This window comes from Artibeus jamaicensis, unplaced genomic scaffold (genome assembly GCF_021234435.1).
Source record: "Artibeus jamaicensis isolate MK-2021 breed Jamaican fruit bat unplaced genomic scaffold, CSHL_Jam_final contig_867, whole genome shotgun sequence".
Taxonomy (NCBI): domain Eukaryota; kingdom Metazoa; phylum Chordata; class Mammalia; order Chiroptera; family Phyllostomidae; genus Artibeus; species Artibeus jamaicensis.
This window is the reverse complement of record NW_026521995.1, coordinates 8,111,916-8,132,146: the sequence shown is the minus strand read 5'-3', so window position 1 is coordinate 8,132,146 and position 20,231 is coordinate 8,111,916. Positions and strand designations below refer to the sequence as shown.

Sequence of the window (20,231 nt, the reverse complement as noted above, 5' to 3'; positions counted from 1 at the left end):
AGAAGAGCCCCCACAAGAGGGAACACAAGGTTCCTCATCCATTTTGACGAAGCCACTCACCTTACATTTGACTTCATCTGTATCAAGTAAATTGATTAAAACTTCAAGGCCTCCAGCATCCCTGATTGCCAACTGGCAGGTCTCTTGCGCTAAATTGAAATCCTTCAATGAACACAGCGCAATCACCGTAGCTATCTGATTTCCTCCCTAGGAAAATGCCATGCCACAAAAAGGTTAAATAAGATCACTCTCTAAACAGTTATAAACCTATGAACTGGGAAATATGTCTCCCCATACACATCGCACATTACTTGTTTTAAAAGTTCTCTGAGTGGGTTATAATGTGTTAAATGAATCATGTAGAGCTAAAACACACACACAAAAAGCTGTACAGAGTGTCATAAAACATTATTCCAATTAAGAGGCAGCTTTTAAAGGTGGTCTGTCTGCTTTAAACAGCTACAACATTAGGTGGTATTAATGTATTAAATAGTCAAGGGGCAAGCCTTGATAGAGTAACTAAAGAATACAAGTCTTGTGCAGAGTTAACAGGTGGTTCCTATAGTTTTTAAAAATATACTGTGCCATGCAAACCATGTCTGAAAATTGTTCATACAGATTTACCTATGTTCTTATGCATGTACATATGTACCTGCATTCTTGCAATTAGGAAAACCCGGAGAAAGGGAAACCATGTGAGAGGCAGTAAAATGATCCGTACTGAAATGAGAGAAGGTCGATAAGGGCTGTGTGGTTTCGAAAGAGGATGCAATTCTTTTAACTGGTGATGACGCAATGGGTAGCTGAAGGGCAAAAGGACAAAGCTTCACTGTCATGAACAAACTGTTGGCCTGGCTTTGAGAATCATGCAAATAATCAACACATGTAGAGTAGAGGAGAACCATTACTTTGAGATAAAATATATGTGAGATTTAAAAAAATTAATGTTGATAGTAAAGCTGACCTGCTAGCAAATTAAAATCAGAATTTGTTGCAGAGTCTCTTCAGCCATGTCCACTGAGCATTAGTGCCTGGGAATCTTCTGAGGAACATATCATAGTACATATTATCTCTGCTCATATTAAGACTGGCTGGTAAGTAAGAGTTACACTATAAGCACGAAAATAGTTCAGAAGACATAAAAGCTAAGAATAAACTATTTTGTAAAAGGTGCTCAAAAAAGACAGCCTTAGTTTTCTACCTCAAAACATAGTACTGACTTTATAGTCAATTGTTGAGGTGTCTCAGTGATTATTTCAACTAACTGTTAACTGTTATCTTAAATAATAATGACCCAAAGTGCATGAGCAGTGTTGTTGAATATTTGTTTTTGCCAAGGAGAAGACATGGAAGTGCCTCCTCTATGCGAAAAGGTGGAAATCCTCAACTAAAAATCACATGTTGAGTTTGCTAAGATCTACACTACCCAGCAGCAGGAGAAAGGATCCAAGATGGCAATATGGTGACCTCAAAGATGCAGTCATGACAGAAAGGCTTGAGGGTTCCAGGGAACTTTGTCTTCTCAGAGCCTTCTCAGTGTGCTCAGCTTCCAGGTGCTCTGCTCTGTGCATCTCAGGATTTAGAGGATCCAAGATGATGGCAGAGCAAGTGGAAGCTACACTCACCTTACCCCAGGACCAAGCTGGGATTACAGCTAAAATACAGAACAATCATCCAGAGTAACCAACTGAAGACTAGCTGAACACAAGTCTTATTAACTAAGGACTTACAGAAGAAGCCATTTCAAGACTTGGTAGGAAGGGTAGTGATGCCAAAAGGTTGGCCCCACTTCCATAGCAGTGGCTGAAGTTCCAGAGGTATAGCTAAGCTGTGAGGGGACCCCCTTGAGGAGCAAGGGGTCTAAATCCTAAGTTGGATGTTCTAGCCCAAAACACAAGAGCTAGGAGGAAGTGACCATACAACATCTAGCTGTGAAAAGCAGCAAGGTTTCTGTCCAGCGGGGAGAAGTGGGAGTACTCTACAAACAAAGGTACACTTTTAAAGGGCTAATGCACAAAAGTTAATTCACAGCTATTCACCCTGGGCTCCAGTGAGAGCGGGGTGGAGCAGACTATAGTTGTATGAGGTGAGTCTCTAGTCTGTGGCTCTCAGGAGAGACAGCTAAAGGGACAGTCACAAGAATCTCTGTGCTGACTCACTCTCCTACACTGTAAATACCATCTTTCTTGGACAGAGCACTCCTCTCTGTAAGCATTAGCCTGGAAGAAAGCAAGAGCCCCACACTCTGGTCTCCCTGTTGCCCCACCATGTAGAGCTTATGTACTACTGGGGAATACAGCCAGACCCTCTTTCAGTGATTGAGCCATACAGGCAGCCAGCAGAGGAGACAGGCAGACAGGTCTCCTCCAGGTACCACAGGATTTTGGGGGACCTGCTCCCAGGCCTGGTGCTAGTAAAAGCCAGCCTTGGTGCAGAGCTGGGTCCTTCCCATGTGTACCAAGGCCAAGCAAAAGCAGCCACAAACTGTGGATTGCTGTAGCTCCAAACAGGTAGTCAAAAGCCAGTCAGAGGCAGCATCTCACATTGGCCTGCACCAGAGTACCTCCCAACAGGCCCAGAACCAATACACCCAATGACCGGCTTTAGAAAACATCAGAGGAGGATCCAATAAGCTTCACAAGCAGCATATCCCATGGGAGATCTCGGCACGCACCAAGCCCCGCAGAGGTGAATTCCGCATCATATGATCAGCCCCTGCACAGCAGCTCACAAACCGTGGTCAGGGTTGAGCCTCACCGTCAGCCAGACTGAGGATCCATCTCATGTACAAACAGGCCAATAGCAATCAACACTCGATTACAAGTGGGCCCACACAAGGAACATTCCGGGAGCAACCAGGTCAGGTGATCAAGGAGACAGCACCACAGGACACCTACTACAGAAGGCCACACTATGAAGACTGGGAGTCACAACAGATTTATCTAATACTTACAAAAAACACAAAGAGGCAACCAAAATGGTGAAACAAACAAACAAACAAACTGTCCCCACATGAAAGAATAGGAGAAATCTCAGAAAAAGAGCTCAGTGAAATGGGGGGAAGCAATCTGTCAGATGTAGAGTTCAAAGCAATGGTAACACAAATGTTCAACACAAAAAAGGACACAGAAACAATAAAAAAGGACTGATCAGAAATGAAGAAAACAATATCTGAAATGAAGACTACACTGAAAGAAATAAACAGTAGTTTGTAGGCTGGATGAAGCACAGAATCTAATCAGTTATTGGGAAGATAAGGCAGGAAAAAAAACCACCTTATCAGAGCAAAAATAAAAGAATTTAAAAAATGAGGATACTTTAAGTCTTAAGGGGCCTATGGGACAACATCAAGCGTAAAAACATCCCCATCCTGGGGATACCAGAAGGAGAAAAGAGTGAGCAAGGGATAGAGAACCTACTTGAGGAAATAATGACCAAAAGTTCCCCTCACCTGGTGAAAAAAGAAAGCCACAGAAGGCTATGAAGTGCAGAGTCCCAAACGAGATGGACATGAAGAGGCCCACACCAACACACATCATAATTAAAATGGCAAAGCTTAAAGACAAGGGAGAATCTTAAAAGCCACAGAGAAATATGATTATCTTCAAGAAAGCTTTCATATGACTATCATCTGATTTTTCAACAGAAACTTTTCAGGTCAGAAGAGACTGGCATGAAATATTCAAAGTGATGAAAAGCAAAAACCTACCCCAAGACTACTTTTCCCAGCAAGGCTATCATTTAAAATTAAAGGATAAATAAAGATCTTCCCAGACAAGTAAAAGCTAAAGGAGTCTGGTACCACAAACCACAATTACAAGAAATGTTACAGAGCTTCCTTGAAGAAGGAGGAGGAGGGGGAGAAGTAGAAAAAATAAGATGAAAAGAAGGAAAAAAAGAGAAATATAATTACAAGATTAAAATGGCAATACATATATACCTATCAATAATCACTTTAAATGTATTGTAAGTGGCTTAAATGCTCAGATAAGAAGACCCAGGGTAGCTGAATGGATAAGAAAACATGACCCGTATATATGCTGTCCACAAGAAATCTATCTCAGAAAGAAAGATGCACACAGACTAAAAGGATAGAAAAAGATACTTCATGCAAATGAAAAAAGAAGCTGGGGCATCTATACTTATATCTGACAAAATAGACTTTTAAAACAAAGTCTATAGTAAGAGACATAGAACACTACACAATGATAAAGGGAACAATCCAACAAGAGGACATAATCTTTGTAAATATACATGCACCCAACACAGGAGCACCTAAGCACGTAAAGCAAATCTTGACGAATATAAATGGGAAGACTGACAGTAATAGTCATATTATGGGATTTTACCACCTATTGACATTAATGGACAGATCTTCCAGACAGTAAATCAACAAACAGCCTTAAATGACACACTAAATTAGATGGATTTAATTGATATCTTCAGAGCGTAGCATCCCAAAGCAACAGATATACACACTTTTCAAGTATACAAGGAACGCTTCCTAGGACAGACCACATGTCAGGACACAAAATAAGCCTCAATAAATATCTGCAGACTGAAATCATAGCAAGGATCTTCTCTGACCACAGTGGCATAAGACTAGAAATCAATTTAAAAACCCTGAAAAAACACACAAAGACACGGAGGCTAAATAAAATGTTACTCAACAATGAGTGGTTTTATTCCTTGATTCATCTCAACCATGAAATCAAGGAAGAAAGCAAAAGATACCTTGAAACAAATAAAAATGAGAATACAACTGAAAATTCCTGGGACACAGGGAAGCAGTCCTAAGGGGGAAATTTATAGTACTGCAGGCATATCTCAAGACAGAAAAAAAGCCCCAATAAACAATCTAACTTTACACTTAAAAGAACTGGAAAAAGAACAACGAACAAGCCCAAAGTGAGTAGAAGGAAATAATAAATATCAGACTAGAAATAAGAAAAATAGAGTCTAAAATAACAATGCAAAAGATAAATGAATCCAACAGCTGGTTCTTTGAAGACATAAACAAGATTGACATACCTTTAACCGGACTAATAAAGAAAAAGAGGACCCAAATAAACAAAATTAAAAATGAAAGAGAAGTAAAAACTGATACAAAAGAAGTACAAAAGATTTTAAGAAAATATTATGAAAAACTATATGCCAACAAATTGTACAATCTGGACAAAATGGATAAATTCCTAGAACTGAATTCTAAAACTGAATCAGGAACAATCAGAGAATCTAGATAGACAAGTCACATCTAATGAAACTGAAGCAGTAATCAAAAAGCTCCCAACAAATAAAAGTCTGGTACCAAATGGCTTCCTAGGTGAATTTTACCAAACATTCAAAGAACTAATTCAAATCCCTCTCAAACTATTCCAAAATTTCAAGAGGAGGGAAGACTCCCAGCTCTTTTTACAAAGACAGTAATATACTAATTCTAATACCAGATAAAAACATTACATAGAAAATTATAAGCCAATGTTCCTGGATGAACATAGATGCTAAAATCCTCAACAAACTATTATTAGCAAACTGGATCCAGCAATACATTAAAAAGATCAGACTTCTGCCAAGATGGTGGCATAGGTGGAAACACTACCTTCTTGCACAACAAAGTTTAAAGACAATAAAGTTTTAGTAACACAAAACACAGAAACACAAAATTGAACTATACGGAAGTCCGACAACAACAAACCTTTCAGGAAGAGAGGCAGAGCCAGCAGCGGAGCAGGATCGGGCAGGAAAGATCCCCCAACTAAGGGTTTGGGTGGAAGTTGGTGGATCCCAGGCGTGGGGTAGCAATGGGCGGACCCAGTGAGGGCGCAAGGCAGCATGCTGACCGCAGACACACATTTGTGCAGTTACACATTTGCGTATAGATAAACCAGCGAAGGAGAGAGCAGTGAGACAGACCACACAGGCCCCAGCGGCAGGAAGCAGCAGAGGGGAGTGCTATTGCCCCACTTTGACCCTGCACCCACATACAGCATCACAACCTAGCAACCTGGATGGCCCCACCCTGGTGAACAGCTAAGGCTCTACTCCTCGTATGTAACAGGTGCAACCAGACCAAAATATGGCTCAAGAAGAACTCAGAGCTCCAGAGTAGATAAATCTAAGTGATGAAGAAATAGCCAAACTTTCAGATTCACAGTTCAAAACACTGGTGATCAGGATGCTCATAGAACTGGTTGATTTTAGTCACAAATTAGAGGAACAAATGAAGGCTAAACTAACTGAAATGAAGGGAAATGCATAGGAAACCAATAGTGATGGAAAGGAAACTGAGACTCAAATCAAAAGAGTGAACCAGAAGGAAGAAAAAAATGACCAAACAGAAAAGAATGAAGAAACAATAATTAAAAAAAAATGAGGAGAGGCTTAGGAACCTTCAGGACATCTTTAAACTTTCCAACATCCGAAGTATAGGGGTACCAGAAGAAGAAGAGGAAGAGCCACAAGTAGAAAACTTATTTGAACAAATAATAAAGGAGAACTTCCCCAATCTGGCAAAAGAAATAGACTTCCAGGATATCCAGGAACCTCAGAGAATCCCAAAGAAGTTGGACCCAAGGAAGACACTCCAAGGCACATCGTAATTACATTACCCAAGATAAAAATGATGGAGAGAATCCTAGAGGCAGCAAGAGATAAGGGGACAGTCACCTCCAAAGGAGTTCCCATCAGACTGTCAGCAGATTTCTCAAAAGAGACCTTCCAGGCAAGAAGGGGCTGGAAAGAGGTATTCCAAGTCATGATATCCAAAGACCTACATCCAAGATTGTTCTATCCAGCAAAGCTTTCACTTAGAATGGAAGGACAGATAAAGTGCTTCTCAGATAAGATCAAATTCAAGGAGTTCATCATCACCAAGCCCTTATTCTATGAAATGTTAAAGGGACTTATCTAAGAAAACAAAGATAAAAAAGATGAACAGTGAAAGGACAGCAAACTCACAGTTATTAACAACCACACCTAAAACAAAAGCAAACTAAGAGGACAGCTATATCAGGAGCAGAACCATAGAAATGAAGATCACATGGAGGGTTAGCAACAGGGGAGTGGGAGAAGGAGAAGGGGGGAGAAGGTACAGAAAATAAGTAGCATAGATGGTAGGTAGAAAATAGATAGGGAGGAGGGCAAGATTAGTGTGGGAAATATAGAATCTAAGGAACTTGAGACATGTGGTCATAAACTAAAGGGGGGGATAGTGGGGGAGGGGTGTGCAGGGTGGAGGGGAATGAAGGGGGGAATAGAACAACTGTAATGGCATAATTAATAAAATACATTTTTTAAAAAAGATCATACACCATGATCAAGTGGGATTAATTCCAGGGGTACAAGGTTGGTGCAACATCCACAAATCAATTAACGTGATACACCACACAAACAAAATGAAGGACAGAAACCACATGATCTCCCTGGCCGGGTAGAACAGTTGATTGGAACATCATCCTATACAACGAAATGTTGTGGGTTCAATCCCCAGTCAGAGAAAATACCTAGGTTGTGGGTTTGATCCCATAACCTAGGTTAATGTTTCTCTCTCATATCAATGTGTCTCTTTCTCTCTCTCTCTCTCTCCCTGCCCCCACCTTACCCTCGCCTTCCTCTGTCTCTAAAAACAATAAACATATCTGGGTAAGGATCAAAGAAAACTCACATGGTTATATCAATAGATGTGGAAAACACACTTGATAAAAACCCAGCACCCACTCATGATAAAAACTCTCAGCAAAGTGAGGGAACATACCTCAACATAATAAAGGCCATATATGACCTCAGTAAATTCAATAGAAAGGAAAAAAACATAGTACCAATAATCTCAAATAAAGCTTCCTCACTATAAATTATGCTTATTTTCATTTGCTTGTCATTACCTTATGTTGCCATATCTGTTGTATATGTATGTGTACATATATATAATGTATGGACTTAGCACAGAAATGAAAGTTATATTCAAGCTGCCCAACCCCCCCATATCACACACATGCCAGGACACAAATTCTCTTGTAAATTCAACACAGTATGTTCCTTTTTAAATAAGAAGCTGAAATGGCACTACCAGAGGGCAAGCATCAAAAGTGAAGTTGGAACAGTTTAACCTTTCCTCTTACTCCTTTCCAGAAAATTCCTTCCACATTTCCAAAGATGTCACGAACCATTGCCCTGTGGTGACAGCACCAGTGATTTCCATTTTTGTACTAATTTTCCTTCTGGATAATCTAGGTTGCCCCCTATATTCAAAATTAAGTTTAGAATGAGGAGACCCTTAATTTTATTACTTACACTTAAAATAATAAACATTGTTCTTGCAGCTCTTATGTCCTTTTCTCAATATCAAGAGAAATTGTACCACCACCAACTTCCCCACAGTTGGCTTTGAAACACAAAGTAGTAAGTTACCTACGTCCTGTCAGCTTCGTAAACTCCCTTGTTTTAGGGGCACAGGGCCACTAAATGCTGGTGCTCCTGGTGCCTCTTTTAGAAAAACAAAAGGCAGATATTTTATAAACCATAAAGAAGAATCTATATGCTAACCATAACTAAGTAAAGAAAATAATGTAGAAAAAAACAAAGCAAAGCAAGGAAGAAAAACAATTCATTAATCAAGGCTCTTTTTCTGAATTGAAATGGTTAAAAGGAAGCAGAAAGTTCCCCTGGGGGACCTGAAGGAATGGAGCTGGGTTCCTACATTAAAAGTTTGAAACTTCAGAGAGAGAGAGCTCTTTAAGCAGTGGCTTCAGACTCAGGCATGACTCAAAACGGGAAGACGTCAGGCAGCATGTCATGCTTCAGTGAAGCCAAGAGAGTCTCCCACCAGAGGCCCAGCTCTCTGAAGAAGGAGCTTCTGTCCTGACATTGTCAGCTGTGCATGATCAAGGACCTTCTTGACTGCCGTTCTTGCATTATATTTTCTTTGGTAGCAATTTTATCCTTTTATATAGTCAGCACAATCATCGTTTCCTATTGCATTTCAAGGTCTCTTAATTTTTCTCTTCTAGACTATTTCCATCCTTTGAACTTTATTTCATTATTTACACTATAAGCAATAAAATGCATTTTTTAAAAGTCATGGGACTGCAGCAGATGCCCAAAAGGTAAGATTATATATTTTTCTGAATTATTTCTAGGCCATTTTTGAAGCCAAAAGGTGGAAAATTTACATTTATCATTAAAAGTTAGATCCGTATAGAGAAGAAATTTCTGTAAATCAAGAGCTTTTTCTGAAAATCTGGAAACATAGTCATAGACTTGAGGGATTTTTTTAGAACAGTTTTATATTAGGGAAAGTTAGTTTTTCCACATTTCAGGATTTAGTTCTACCCTTGTCACTGACCACACTCCCTGAAGGATTATAAATCTTTCAGAATGAATACCAGAGGATTGGAGCCAAAATATTCAACATACAGAGCCACAAATGTTAGCCAATTGCTATCCTTTAAATACCAGCTATGTCGAAGAATTTTCAAGTGTTCGTTCTCCTGTACCAGATGCCGCAAACGTTGAACTGTGGAGAGGCAGTACAAATACGGTTTTTTTCTAAGGAAATCTCCCCTGAGAATGTAATTAGTTCCCAACCCTTATTTTCACATTTTATCATATATTTGCATTTGTGACATTTTAAGAGCTGGAGAAAACATAGTAAAATGTTATTTTACTAGTTTCTGGAGGGTTTTGAAGAATGCTTCCAATAAGCTTTTCTACTGCTTAAACTAATGTAATTCTTTTGCTGGTTGTCTTCCTTCCCCTGCTTCCGGCATCTCCTGGCTCTGTCCACCTGCAGATAGATACTTTGCAGCTCACATTCCCTTCTACAACCAGGAGGCGTTTGTCCACTGTCACAACCAATTTTCAAACACGCAAAGGTTGAGTAAATGCTGCTTTCTCTCGTTTTTCTCAAAATGTCTTTGTGAAAGGCAAGATGAACCCAAGACACTTTCCTAAGTAATGGTTTTCATTGTTTTAAATACAATCTTTGAAATAAAAAGTATTACCTTGTTTGGTATACAAAGCAATACCCTGTCCAGCCTCCTTATTGCTGATAAAGAACAAATAAACACTTATTAACTAGAGAGGAAGAATGTTTTCAAGATCAAATCAGGAAGCAAGCTGCCTCAAATCATTTTTGTATTCTTCCACTCAACAGATTTGCTCACTTACTATTCACTGAGTCCAATGTTAGGCCCAAGACATCAGGTAAACGAAAACGGACATGGTATTTGCCTTCATGGAGCTCACAATTTAGTGGAGAAAGTTTTAATTTTTTTAAGTCCATCCAAACATATGAAAACTTTGAGTATGAGAAGTGCTATGAGGGAGAAGGGTATGGGGCTATGGAAGCTCCAACAGGGGATTTAAACCAGGCAAGGGCATCAGGGAAGGTTTTCCTGAGGAATGTATGCCTGGGACTGAGGTCGGGACAAAGAGCAGGTGCTTTCCCTGGAGGTGGAGGGAAGTGATGAAAAGCACGTCAGTCCAAGTATACAGCATGTGCAAAAGCCCTGCAGTGGCGTGAAGCATGGCACGTTGAAGACCTGAACCAGGCCAGCATGACTGCGACCCAAAGAGTGGGCAGTGGCAGAGTGGTCAGAGATGAAAAAGGTGGGCAACATAGCCAGCTGGGCCAATAGCCCAGGTTGAAAATTTTAGCCTTTAGTGTAAAGATTGATGGGAAATATTTGAGAGCTGTTGCTTTTTTGCAGGGGTGTAAAGGAAGACTAACATGAACTGCGTACATTTTAAAGAAATCACTCTGGCTGAAGAGGCCCCTGGCAGAGGGGACAAGTATGGACTTGTGGGGACCACTCAGGTCACAGCAGCTGTGCAGAGAAGGGGCTAAAGAAGGGGATAACTTGGATTAGGAGGACAGCATGACTTATCATGTGTTGTAAAAACTTCAAGTAACTTGGTTCAGAAAAGGATACTATAAAGCTAGTACATGAAACTCTGACAGGCAACATACTCAGAGGGTCACTGTCAGCTCCCATCAGAGCCCAATATGTCAATAGTGAGACAAGAAGGCAGGCAGAGGCGTGAGTGGGGACAGAGGGCCCTCTCCTCCTGTTCCCCACTTGTCTGCAATCAAGAGGCAGCGGGCAAGACCTAGTGAGGTGACACAACCCTTGCACAGCCGTCCAGCTGGCTTTCTATGCCCCCAGCACTTCTTTCCTCCAAACATGCCACTCAGCAAGAAAAGGGAGCCCTGCCAACCACTGTTTATTAATGACGACAGAGGGCCTGGGGCCCAACGCAGAGCTTTGCCTTGCAGATGCTCTCCATCTCCCAGGACCAGAAATGGTAAAAGTCCACCACTTCTTGGCCTTTTGGCTAAGATCAAGTGTAGAAATGGTAAAAGTCAGCACTCAAAGTGACTGGCATATGACCACATAAGTCAAGGTAGTAAAATATATTGCTTTGCCTTCCGTTGATTTCAAACTGATTTTATACTGATGATTCAGCCCTCATAAACCTTAGACTCAAAAGATGACACTAGAGAACTCCAGGAAGGAAAAATAAAATACTGTTCCAGAAGAAAAAAGAAGTTTGACTCAGATTCTTATATTACAGGCTTGCTAAGAATTTTTATGGAGAACAGGTAAAGAACAATGCAAGGGCTCCCTCCACATTCCTTTTAAATGGAACATTTACAGACTTTGACACTCCTCTGGACTGTCCTAGTCATTACAATGAGGAAAAGTCTGTATCAAATGTAACTGTTTTCCTAAAGGGATTAGTAAATAACAGTAATTATGATAATTATTAAATTAATTATTAATATCCAGCTCAGTAAAGTGGCTGAATACAGGGCAACATTAAAAAAAATAGTAACTATACATCCATACACTAAGAATAACAAATAAAAATGTGTAATCTGAAAAATGTTTCCATATCAAAATTAACAAAATAATAATAACAGAAGTATTGATTTACATCCCAGAAGAAATGTGTTAGAAATATATGGATAAAAACTAGCAAGTTTTATTAAAATATGCAAAAATTAAATAAATGGTCACACCATATTCCTGAATAGGATAACTAATTTGATGTTATTAAAATTGCAATGTATTCCAAAGTAATTGATAAATTAGTTTAAAAATATTAACAAAACTCTCTGGACAATCAAGTATTAAAATATACAAAATCTATAGTAATTAGCATGGAACTGGCATGGGAACATCCAAATGAATCAATGCAACCAACAAAGAAAGATCCAGAAACAAACTCTCACATGTGAGTATAGTACTTAATAAAGGTAAATAGCATCTCAGATCTTTAGAGCAAGGAGTGAATAAACTAATAATGTATTGATACACTGACTATCCATCTAGAGAAAAAATAAGTGAAATCCAGATGGATTAAGGACCTGAACATTTTTAAAAGCTTTAAAACTACCAGAAGGAAATAGAAAATATTTCTGTTCTCTAGAATGGCTTCAGAAAAACTTTTCTAGCTCCTAAAACACAAAACCCATAACCCATGAAGAAAACAGTTGCTATAATTATTCATTTTTAAATTTTTATTAAAAAGTGTAGATAATATATGACAAACTGAAGAGAGCATTTGCAAATAATATAACAAAGGATTAATTTGCTCAGAACCAAAAGCAAAGAACCACATAGAAAAATAGGAGCCCTGGCTGGTGTAGCTCAGTGGATTGAGCGCGGGCCTGCGAACCAGACAATTGCAGTTCGATTCCCAGACAGGGCACATACTGGGGTTGCAGGCAGGTTCCCTGCAGGCCACTTCCCAGCAGGGGACGCACGAAAGGCAACCGTACATTGACGTTTCTCTCCCTCTGTCCTTCCCTTCCCCTCTAAAGATAAATAAATAAAAAATCTTTAAAAAAAAAAAAGAAAAAGAAAAATAGGCAAGAAAAATGGCTACTTGACATATGAAAAAAAATCGTCAGTCTCACTAGTCATCAAGCATGAGCAAATTCACATGATATACATTTTCCCCTCTCCAAATTGGCCGAAATAAAAAAATGTGGAGTTTAAAGACTATTAATGCCCAGAGCTTTCCAGACTAATTCAATTAATACTTCCATGAATGCTACCTGGGCACTAAGGCCTTTGTATTGTTTTGTTTTGTTTTGTTTTGTTTTGTTTTGTTTTGTTTTGTTAAGAGCCTGGCTGATTTCACTCTGTACTCAAAGTTGAAAACCACTGGTGTATTACTGGTAGAGGGTAAACTGATGTTTGCTTTCTGTAGAGCAGCAAAATTTTTTTATATAAACCAGCTTAGCTGGTTTCTTACTTTTCCTTATTTCCCTTAAAATAAAAAAAAAATTTAATGCAGTACTTCTCAAACCTATTGTGCATCTATCCTTTTTTTAAAAAACAGCTCTATTGAGGTATAATTGATATGCAAAGGCCGCACATGTTTAGTGAATACAACTTGAAGAACTTGGACACATATTTATATCTGTGAAGCCATCACCGCACTCAAGGTAACAGACAATTCCATCACCTCCAAAAGTTTTCCTAGGCCTCCCGCTTTTTGTGGCAAGAACACTTAACATGAGATCTACCCTCTTAATTTATTTAAGTGCACAATACAGTAATGTTAACTAGAGGCACCATGCTGTACACCACATCTCTACAGCTTAATCCTCTGGCACGATTGAAATTTTATACCCATTCCCATTACAACTAAATTTTAAATGTGCATACTCTTTGACCCAAGTGATTCTACTTCAAAGCAGCTATTCTATAGAAATAGTTTACATATTAAACAATATGTAGAAATATTTCCTGTAGCATTGTTGTAGTAACAAAGATTGATTTGGGAGATAACCCAACCAGTTATCAAAAAGGGAACTGTTACATTATTGATATATATAGGGTGGAGCAAAAGTAGGTTTACAGTTGTGAGTATGTGAAACAGTTTATTTTTAGATTATTATTTATTAATTATTGTATTATTCTCTATACAAAGAACCATAAACCTACTTTTGCCCCACCCAGAACATACAACCCAGAATATGCAACAATTAAAAGGACTGAAGCAGATAAGGAAGGTCACCAAGACTTAATTAACACTTTGCATCAAAGGAAAAATGTAGAACAACAAATAGTATGACTTTGTTTTATGGACAAAATATGTATGTATATTAACAGAAATATCTGGAAGGGAGCTTTCACTTTCGTTCTTTTAATGGCTTGAATATTTACAATGAGCATACACTGATGCACTTTAGAATATTTTAAGACATTAAATGCAGAAGGCAGTAGGGAAGGACCAAAAGAGAAACGTGCTCCTGGTATGCCCTGCATGTCACAACTGTGAGGAGGTCACACTGAGACAGCCACACAACCCAGAGAGCAGAGGCTGGGAAAAGAGTTACAGCCCCTCCCTGCCAGCAGGAATCTCAGGGACTAGTGGACCAAAAAGGGACCTGAAGTTTCATATTTGTCCTAAAAATATGCACTTTCCAAAAATGATTACAACAGATTTATAAGCATATATGAAATGAAAGCTCGCTTATACCAAATCTGGTACTTCTTATTCCTTTAGAAATTCTTCAGTATGCAAGCTTCTGTGATAGGGTGTGAATATGTGGTTTTTTGTTTTTATTTTTTTCAATTACAGCCTCAGGTGTGCAGCACAATGGCTAGATAATCAGATACAAAGTGTTGTCCCTGATATTTACAGTATCCACATGGCACCACAGTTATTATAATGTTACTGACTGTATTCTCTATGCTGTACTTAACATCTCCGTGACTATTTTGTAACTGCTAATTTATATTTCTTAATCCGTTCACCTCTATCGCCTCTATCACCCATCCCCCCAACACTCCTCCCCCGTAGCAACCAGCAGTAGGTTCTCCGCATCTATTAGTCTTTATCTATTTTGTTCGTTCATTTATTTTGTTCTTTAGATTCTACATATAAGTAAAATGATAAGGTATTTTTTCCTTTGACCTATTTCATTTAGCATACATAATACCCCCTAGGTGCATCAATTCTGGCACAAATGGCGAGATTTCATTCTTTTGTATGGTGGAGTAATATTCCATTGTATATATATTCCACCATGTTTTTATCCACTCACCTACTGATGATGGATGAGTGCTTGGGTTGCTTCCATGGCTTGGCTATGGTAAATAACACTGTGAAGAACACAGGAATGCACATATTTGTTCAAATTAGTGTTTTGGCTTTCTTTGGATATATACCCACCAGTGGAATCGTTGAGTCATGAGGCAGATCCATGTTAACTTTTTGAGGACCCTCATACTGTTTTCCATGGTGGGTGCACCAATCTGCATTCCCAGTGCACATTCTCACCACTTGCTGTTAGTTGATTTATTGGCGATAGCCATTCTGATGGGTGTGAAGTGATATCTCACTGTGACTTTAATTGTTATTTCTGTGATGATTAGTGATGTTGAGCATCTTTTATATCTATTGGTGATTTGGATATCTTCATTGGAGAAGTGTCTATTCAGGTCCTCTGTCCATTTTCTAATTGTATTGCTTGTTTTCTTTGCTGTTGAGTCATGAGTTCTTTATAAATTTTGGATATTAACCCTTATCGAATGCATCATTGGCATATATGTTCTCCCATTATGTTGTCTTTTTTTGTTGTTGATGGTGTCCCTTGCGTAGCAAAAACTTTTTAATTTGATGTAGTCCTGTTTGTCTATGTAGTCCTGATTTGTTCTTTGTTTGATGTAGTCCTGTTTGTTCTTTTGTTTACCTTGCCCAAAGAGATATGTCAGAAAGTACATTGCAAAGAGAAATGTCCAAGATTTTATTGCTTATGCTTTCTTCTAGGAGTTTTATGATTTCAGGTCTTACACTGAAGGCATTAATCCATTCTGAGTTTATTCTTGTACATGATGTAAGGTGATCTGGTTTCAGATTTTTGTATGTATCTGTCCAATTTTCCCAACATCAGTTATTGAATAGGTTGTCTTTACCCCATTGTATGTTTTTGCCTCGTTTGTCAAATATTAATTGACCATGTAACTGTGGGTTTATCTCTGGACTTTCTATTCTGTTCTATTGATTTGTCTGTTTTTATGCCACTACCATGCTGTTTTGATTACTACAGATTTGTAGCATAGTTTGATTTCATGTAGAATGATATCTCCAACTTTGTTGTTCTTTCTCAAGATTGCTGTGGCTATTCAAGGTCTTCTGTGGTTCAATATAGATGTTTGCATTTTTTCTAGTTTCATAAAATGTGCCATTGCCATTGGTATTTTGATAAGAATCACACTGAATCTATAGATTGCTTTGGGTAGGTACTATGGACATTTAATGACATTAGCTGCTCCTAATTATGGGCACAGTATATGCTTGCACTGAATATACATTTTTTAAAATATATATTTATTTACTTTTAGAGAGAGTGGAAGGGAGGGAGAAGGAGAGGGAGAGAAACATCAATGTGTGTCTGCCACTCGTGCAACCCCTACTGGGGACCTGGCCCACAAACCCAGGCATGTGTCCTGACTGGGAATAGAACTGGCGACCCTTCGGTTCACAGGCTGGGGCTCAGTCCACCAAGCCACACTAGCCAAGGCTAAATATACATTTTTAAAACAAAAAGTAAAGCAGCCTAGTACATTATATAAACTAAGAACTAGGCACTGCTACTTTTCTCCAATATTTTTAGCCTCCCGAGTAAATTTGAAGGGGAAGCATACTTTGCAGAACAAAAAATGGGGTGGCGGCAAATACATCAGTCAGCAGATCCCCTGGAAACATCTATTACAGTTTTAAGTCATTAACATAAAACTGCCTTAGATATCCAAATTCTTCCAATTGAAAATCTTATGAATAACTCTATGGGCAGCATGTACCATATAATTATGCTCTAGCATAATTCACTCTGGGCTAGTTCACTCTGTGCATCCATAAATGAACAAATGATTTAAAGCTTAAGAGACATCCTTTGCCATTTTTAATATTGTTGTTTTTCAGTAGTGAGGCCATATAATACCAGCTCATAGTGGCATACACTGCAATGATTCAGTAGCCCTGTATTACCATACTCATCTAATTATCTTTGCTTTTTCTCTACTCTTATTTATTTAGGATAGCCAGGAGGCAAGGAGAGGTTAAATCTCAAAACTAAAAACATTATTTTATTAGTAGAGATGAGAAGCCTCTCCAGCACTTTCACCACCTTATTTGCAATAAAAATAAAAGGAATTAATTTCTTTTTGTGAGCAATACAGGGGTGGGCAAAAGTAGGTTTACAGTTGTTCATAAAAAATGCAATAATTAATAAATAAATAATAAAAGAATAAACTGTTTTTTATACTCACAACTGTAAATCTGCATTTGCCCTCTCCACACAAACATACAAATAACACACATCTCAGATAATCCAAATACTTAAAGTTCATTCACTTGTTACACTACATTATTTTAAAAAAAAACATAAATGCAAACTCTACTGAGTAGAAATTTTGTTAGATACTGGAATTTAAAATATCTTAAGGCTCCCAACAAGTAGTTTCTTTTTGCATACCAAGGCCGCCTTCCCTTTTCATCACGGATGATGTCTAAGGGGACCCACATCGATGCAACGACACACGCCTCCACTCAAAGGCTGTTTTCTCAGGACAGTGGAACTGATTTTCCTCCCTAACTACTGGTGCTTGTTTGGGTGCGTAGACAGGGATCACTGTTTTTGATTTTTGAAAGACTCTTTTCAACCAGAATAACACTGCACCATCTCATTCTTCTCTATCTCTTTAATTAAAACCTCTCAGAAGAGCACACTCTCATAGGCCTTCCAACAATGACCACTAGATTTCTTTGTTAAGAAATCTAGTTTAGTTCCCAGTTTAGTTTACTGATTATGTAAATGAAGAAAACCAAACAAGAGAGAACATAGGAACTTCCAACAGCAAGGCCTGCCGGCCCCTGGGTCCCTAAATTTCTTGACAGCGGGACAGAATCACCAGGCGATTGGCAATAAAGATAGAAACCTGGATGCCGTCCTGGCCCCCGGCCACCTTCTGTGTGGCCAAGAGTACAGCATTTCTCAGCTTTTCCACCAATGAAACAAGGCTCACACTACCTGACACTCCAAAACCCAAGTAATGGGAAAGGAATTTAATTAACAGTAATGGATTGCAAAGTACCTCAAAGTACATCACATTCCTGTGATGAAAATTACATGCAGGCATACCTTGGAGATGTTACAGGTTCAATTCTAGACCATAAAGTATCACAGTAAAGCAAGTTGTAATCATTCTGCTGGTGGATGGTCTTGCCTTCAATTTGTAAAAAACATAATATCTGTGAAATGCAATAAAGTAAAGCACCATGAAAGTAGGTAAGCCTGTCACTCCCAATTACCGCTCAAAAGAACTATTTAACCAATTAAGAGGTGTGTGTTTTGCTCAATCAGTTCATCAAAGATCATTAGGAAACTGAGCACCACAAAAGCAACCTTCGCCAAGGTTTTCAAGTATGGGAATGTCACTGCTGATAATCCAGGCCTTGCCAAGGAGCGAACCCTGAGGGTTTCCTGGGAAGCCTCGCAGAAGTTTTGATGTGGTCACCTTTTAGATGTCTCTCTGAAGGAGAGTCCTGGTCCCTGCTACATGGGGGTAATCATCCAGCACCTTCACTTTTCATGGCCCGAGAATTCTAAATTTGTGGATACATGACAGAAAAACTAGCCAGACCCCTGGCTCCTGTGAAAAGTGAGATCACCACCAGTGTTTTATGAAACTAATCACATAGAATGAACAAAGTAGGCACTACCCCTCGCCAGCACATCTGGGTGGGGGGTGAGGATGAAAGTGTGGTGATGACCGGCTATCATCATCATCTGTCACTCAGCAGTTTAGAGACTTCCACTGAGTGACAGGTGTTGAGACAAATCACACTATTGCCCTAGAACACAGGACAAGGGCTGCCCCAGTATCACATCCAAAGCTGGTACCACATTTGTGATTTTTACATTAAAAAGCCCATCATATTCCCAGTCTTGGTATCTAGCTCTCAGAGTTGTAGTATGTAGGGGCTTTTAATGTAAAGAAAACTTACCTAAAAATAGACATTTTCCTCTTTTTGCTTCAAATCTTCCAAATTATTTATCTTCCTTTAACTAATCTTTTGTCAAAGAGCTAGTTGTATGAAATTAGCAAATAAAATGTTGCTTTAATTTTTTTAAAAGGCCAATGATGCAATCTGCTTATAAGAGGAAAGACCACCAGTTTTAGCATAGGAATTCTGATCCAAAAATATTGCCTTAGTTGCAGTGGGTTAGCCAAAAAGTCCACCACATTTTTTCCTTATGATAGCTCTAGTCTTTAACTTAATTTGAAACAATTCTGTTAGACTATCTTGTGGCGGCCATCATATCAGTGTGCATTTTTAAAAAACTTATCAAAATTGGGGAATTTTTTGTGCAGCCATTTTAATATTGAAGATGAATGAAAATATGCAACATTTTTGACATATTATGCTTTATTATTTCAAGAAAGTTAAAAACACAATTGAAATGCAAAAAAAAGATTTGTGAAGTATATGAAGAAGATGCTGTCATTGATCAAATGTGTCAAAAGTGGCTTGCAAAGTTTCTTGGTACACGCAATTTTGTCCAAATAATTCTGTGCTGTGGGGCTGTCTTATGCTTTGGGAGATGTTTAGCATCAGTCTGGCCTCTTCCTACTAGAAGCCAATTGTGGGAGATAGTCAATATGCTCAAAATATCCAAATCAATAAAGTAATTGGTGAAAATAAAAAGTGTGTCTTTTAACCACAGCTGTAGCTCAGTGGATTGAGCACTGGCCTGTGAACCAAAGGGTCACCAGTTCAATTCCCAGTCAGAGTACATGGCTGGGTTATGGGCCAGGTTCCCAGTAGGGGGTGCATGCGAAGCAAGCACACATTGATGTTTCTTTCCCTCTCCTTCTCCTTCCCTCTCCCTCTCTAAAAATAAGTAAATGAAATCTTTTTTAAAAGTGTCTTTTATTTTACAGAGAAGTGTAACAGAGTTTGGGCAACACAATAGTAACTCAAGTGAGAGGCCGGAACTTTCTGATTATCTATTAAGAGGTCACATCCAATCATGAATAAAAGACAAAAATACACTCACAGGCTCTAGTCTCACTCCTCAGTCTCATTCATTCCTCTAGCTCCCAAGCAGGTAGCTTCATTTTTAATGAATACTTTGAGTTTCGAGCCTTTATTTCCAACATGAGTTATATCTGTTTGGATAGTTCACTGTCTTCCAACTTAACCTGTCC

The 20,231-nt window shown here is 38.8% G+C and overlaps 1 protein-coding gene across 1 annotated transcript in view; it reads right to left on the bottom strand.

Moving 5' to 3' along the window:
- The window catches only part of ODAD2 (outer dynein arm docking complex subunit 2), a 178,152-nt gene that overhangs the window by 119,914 nt on the left and 38,007 nt on the right, over positions 1–20,231 (bottom strand). Inside the window, exon 10 of the mRNA XM_037140830.2 lies at positions 61–207. Coding sequence (XP_036996725.2) covers positions 61–207 — 147 coding nt within the window. The remainder of the gene's footprint in view (positions 1–60; positions 208–20,231) is intronic.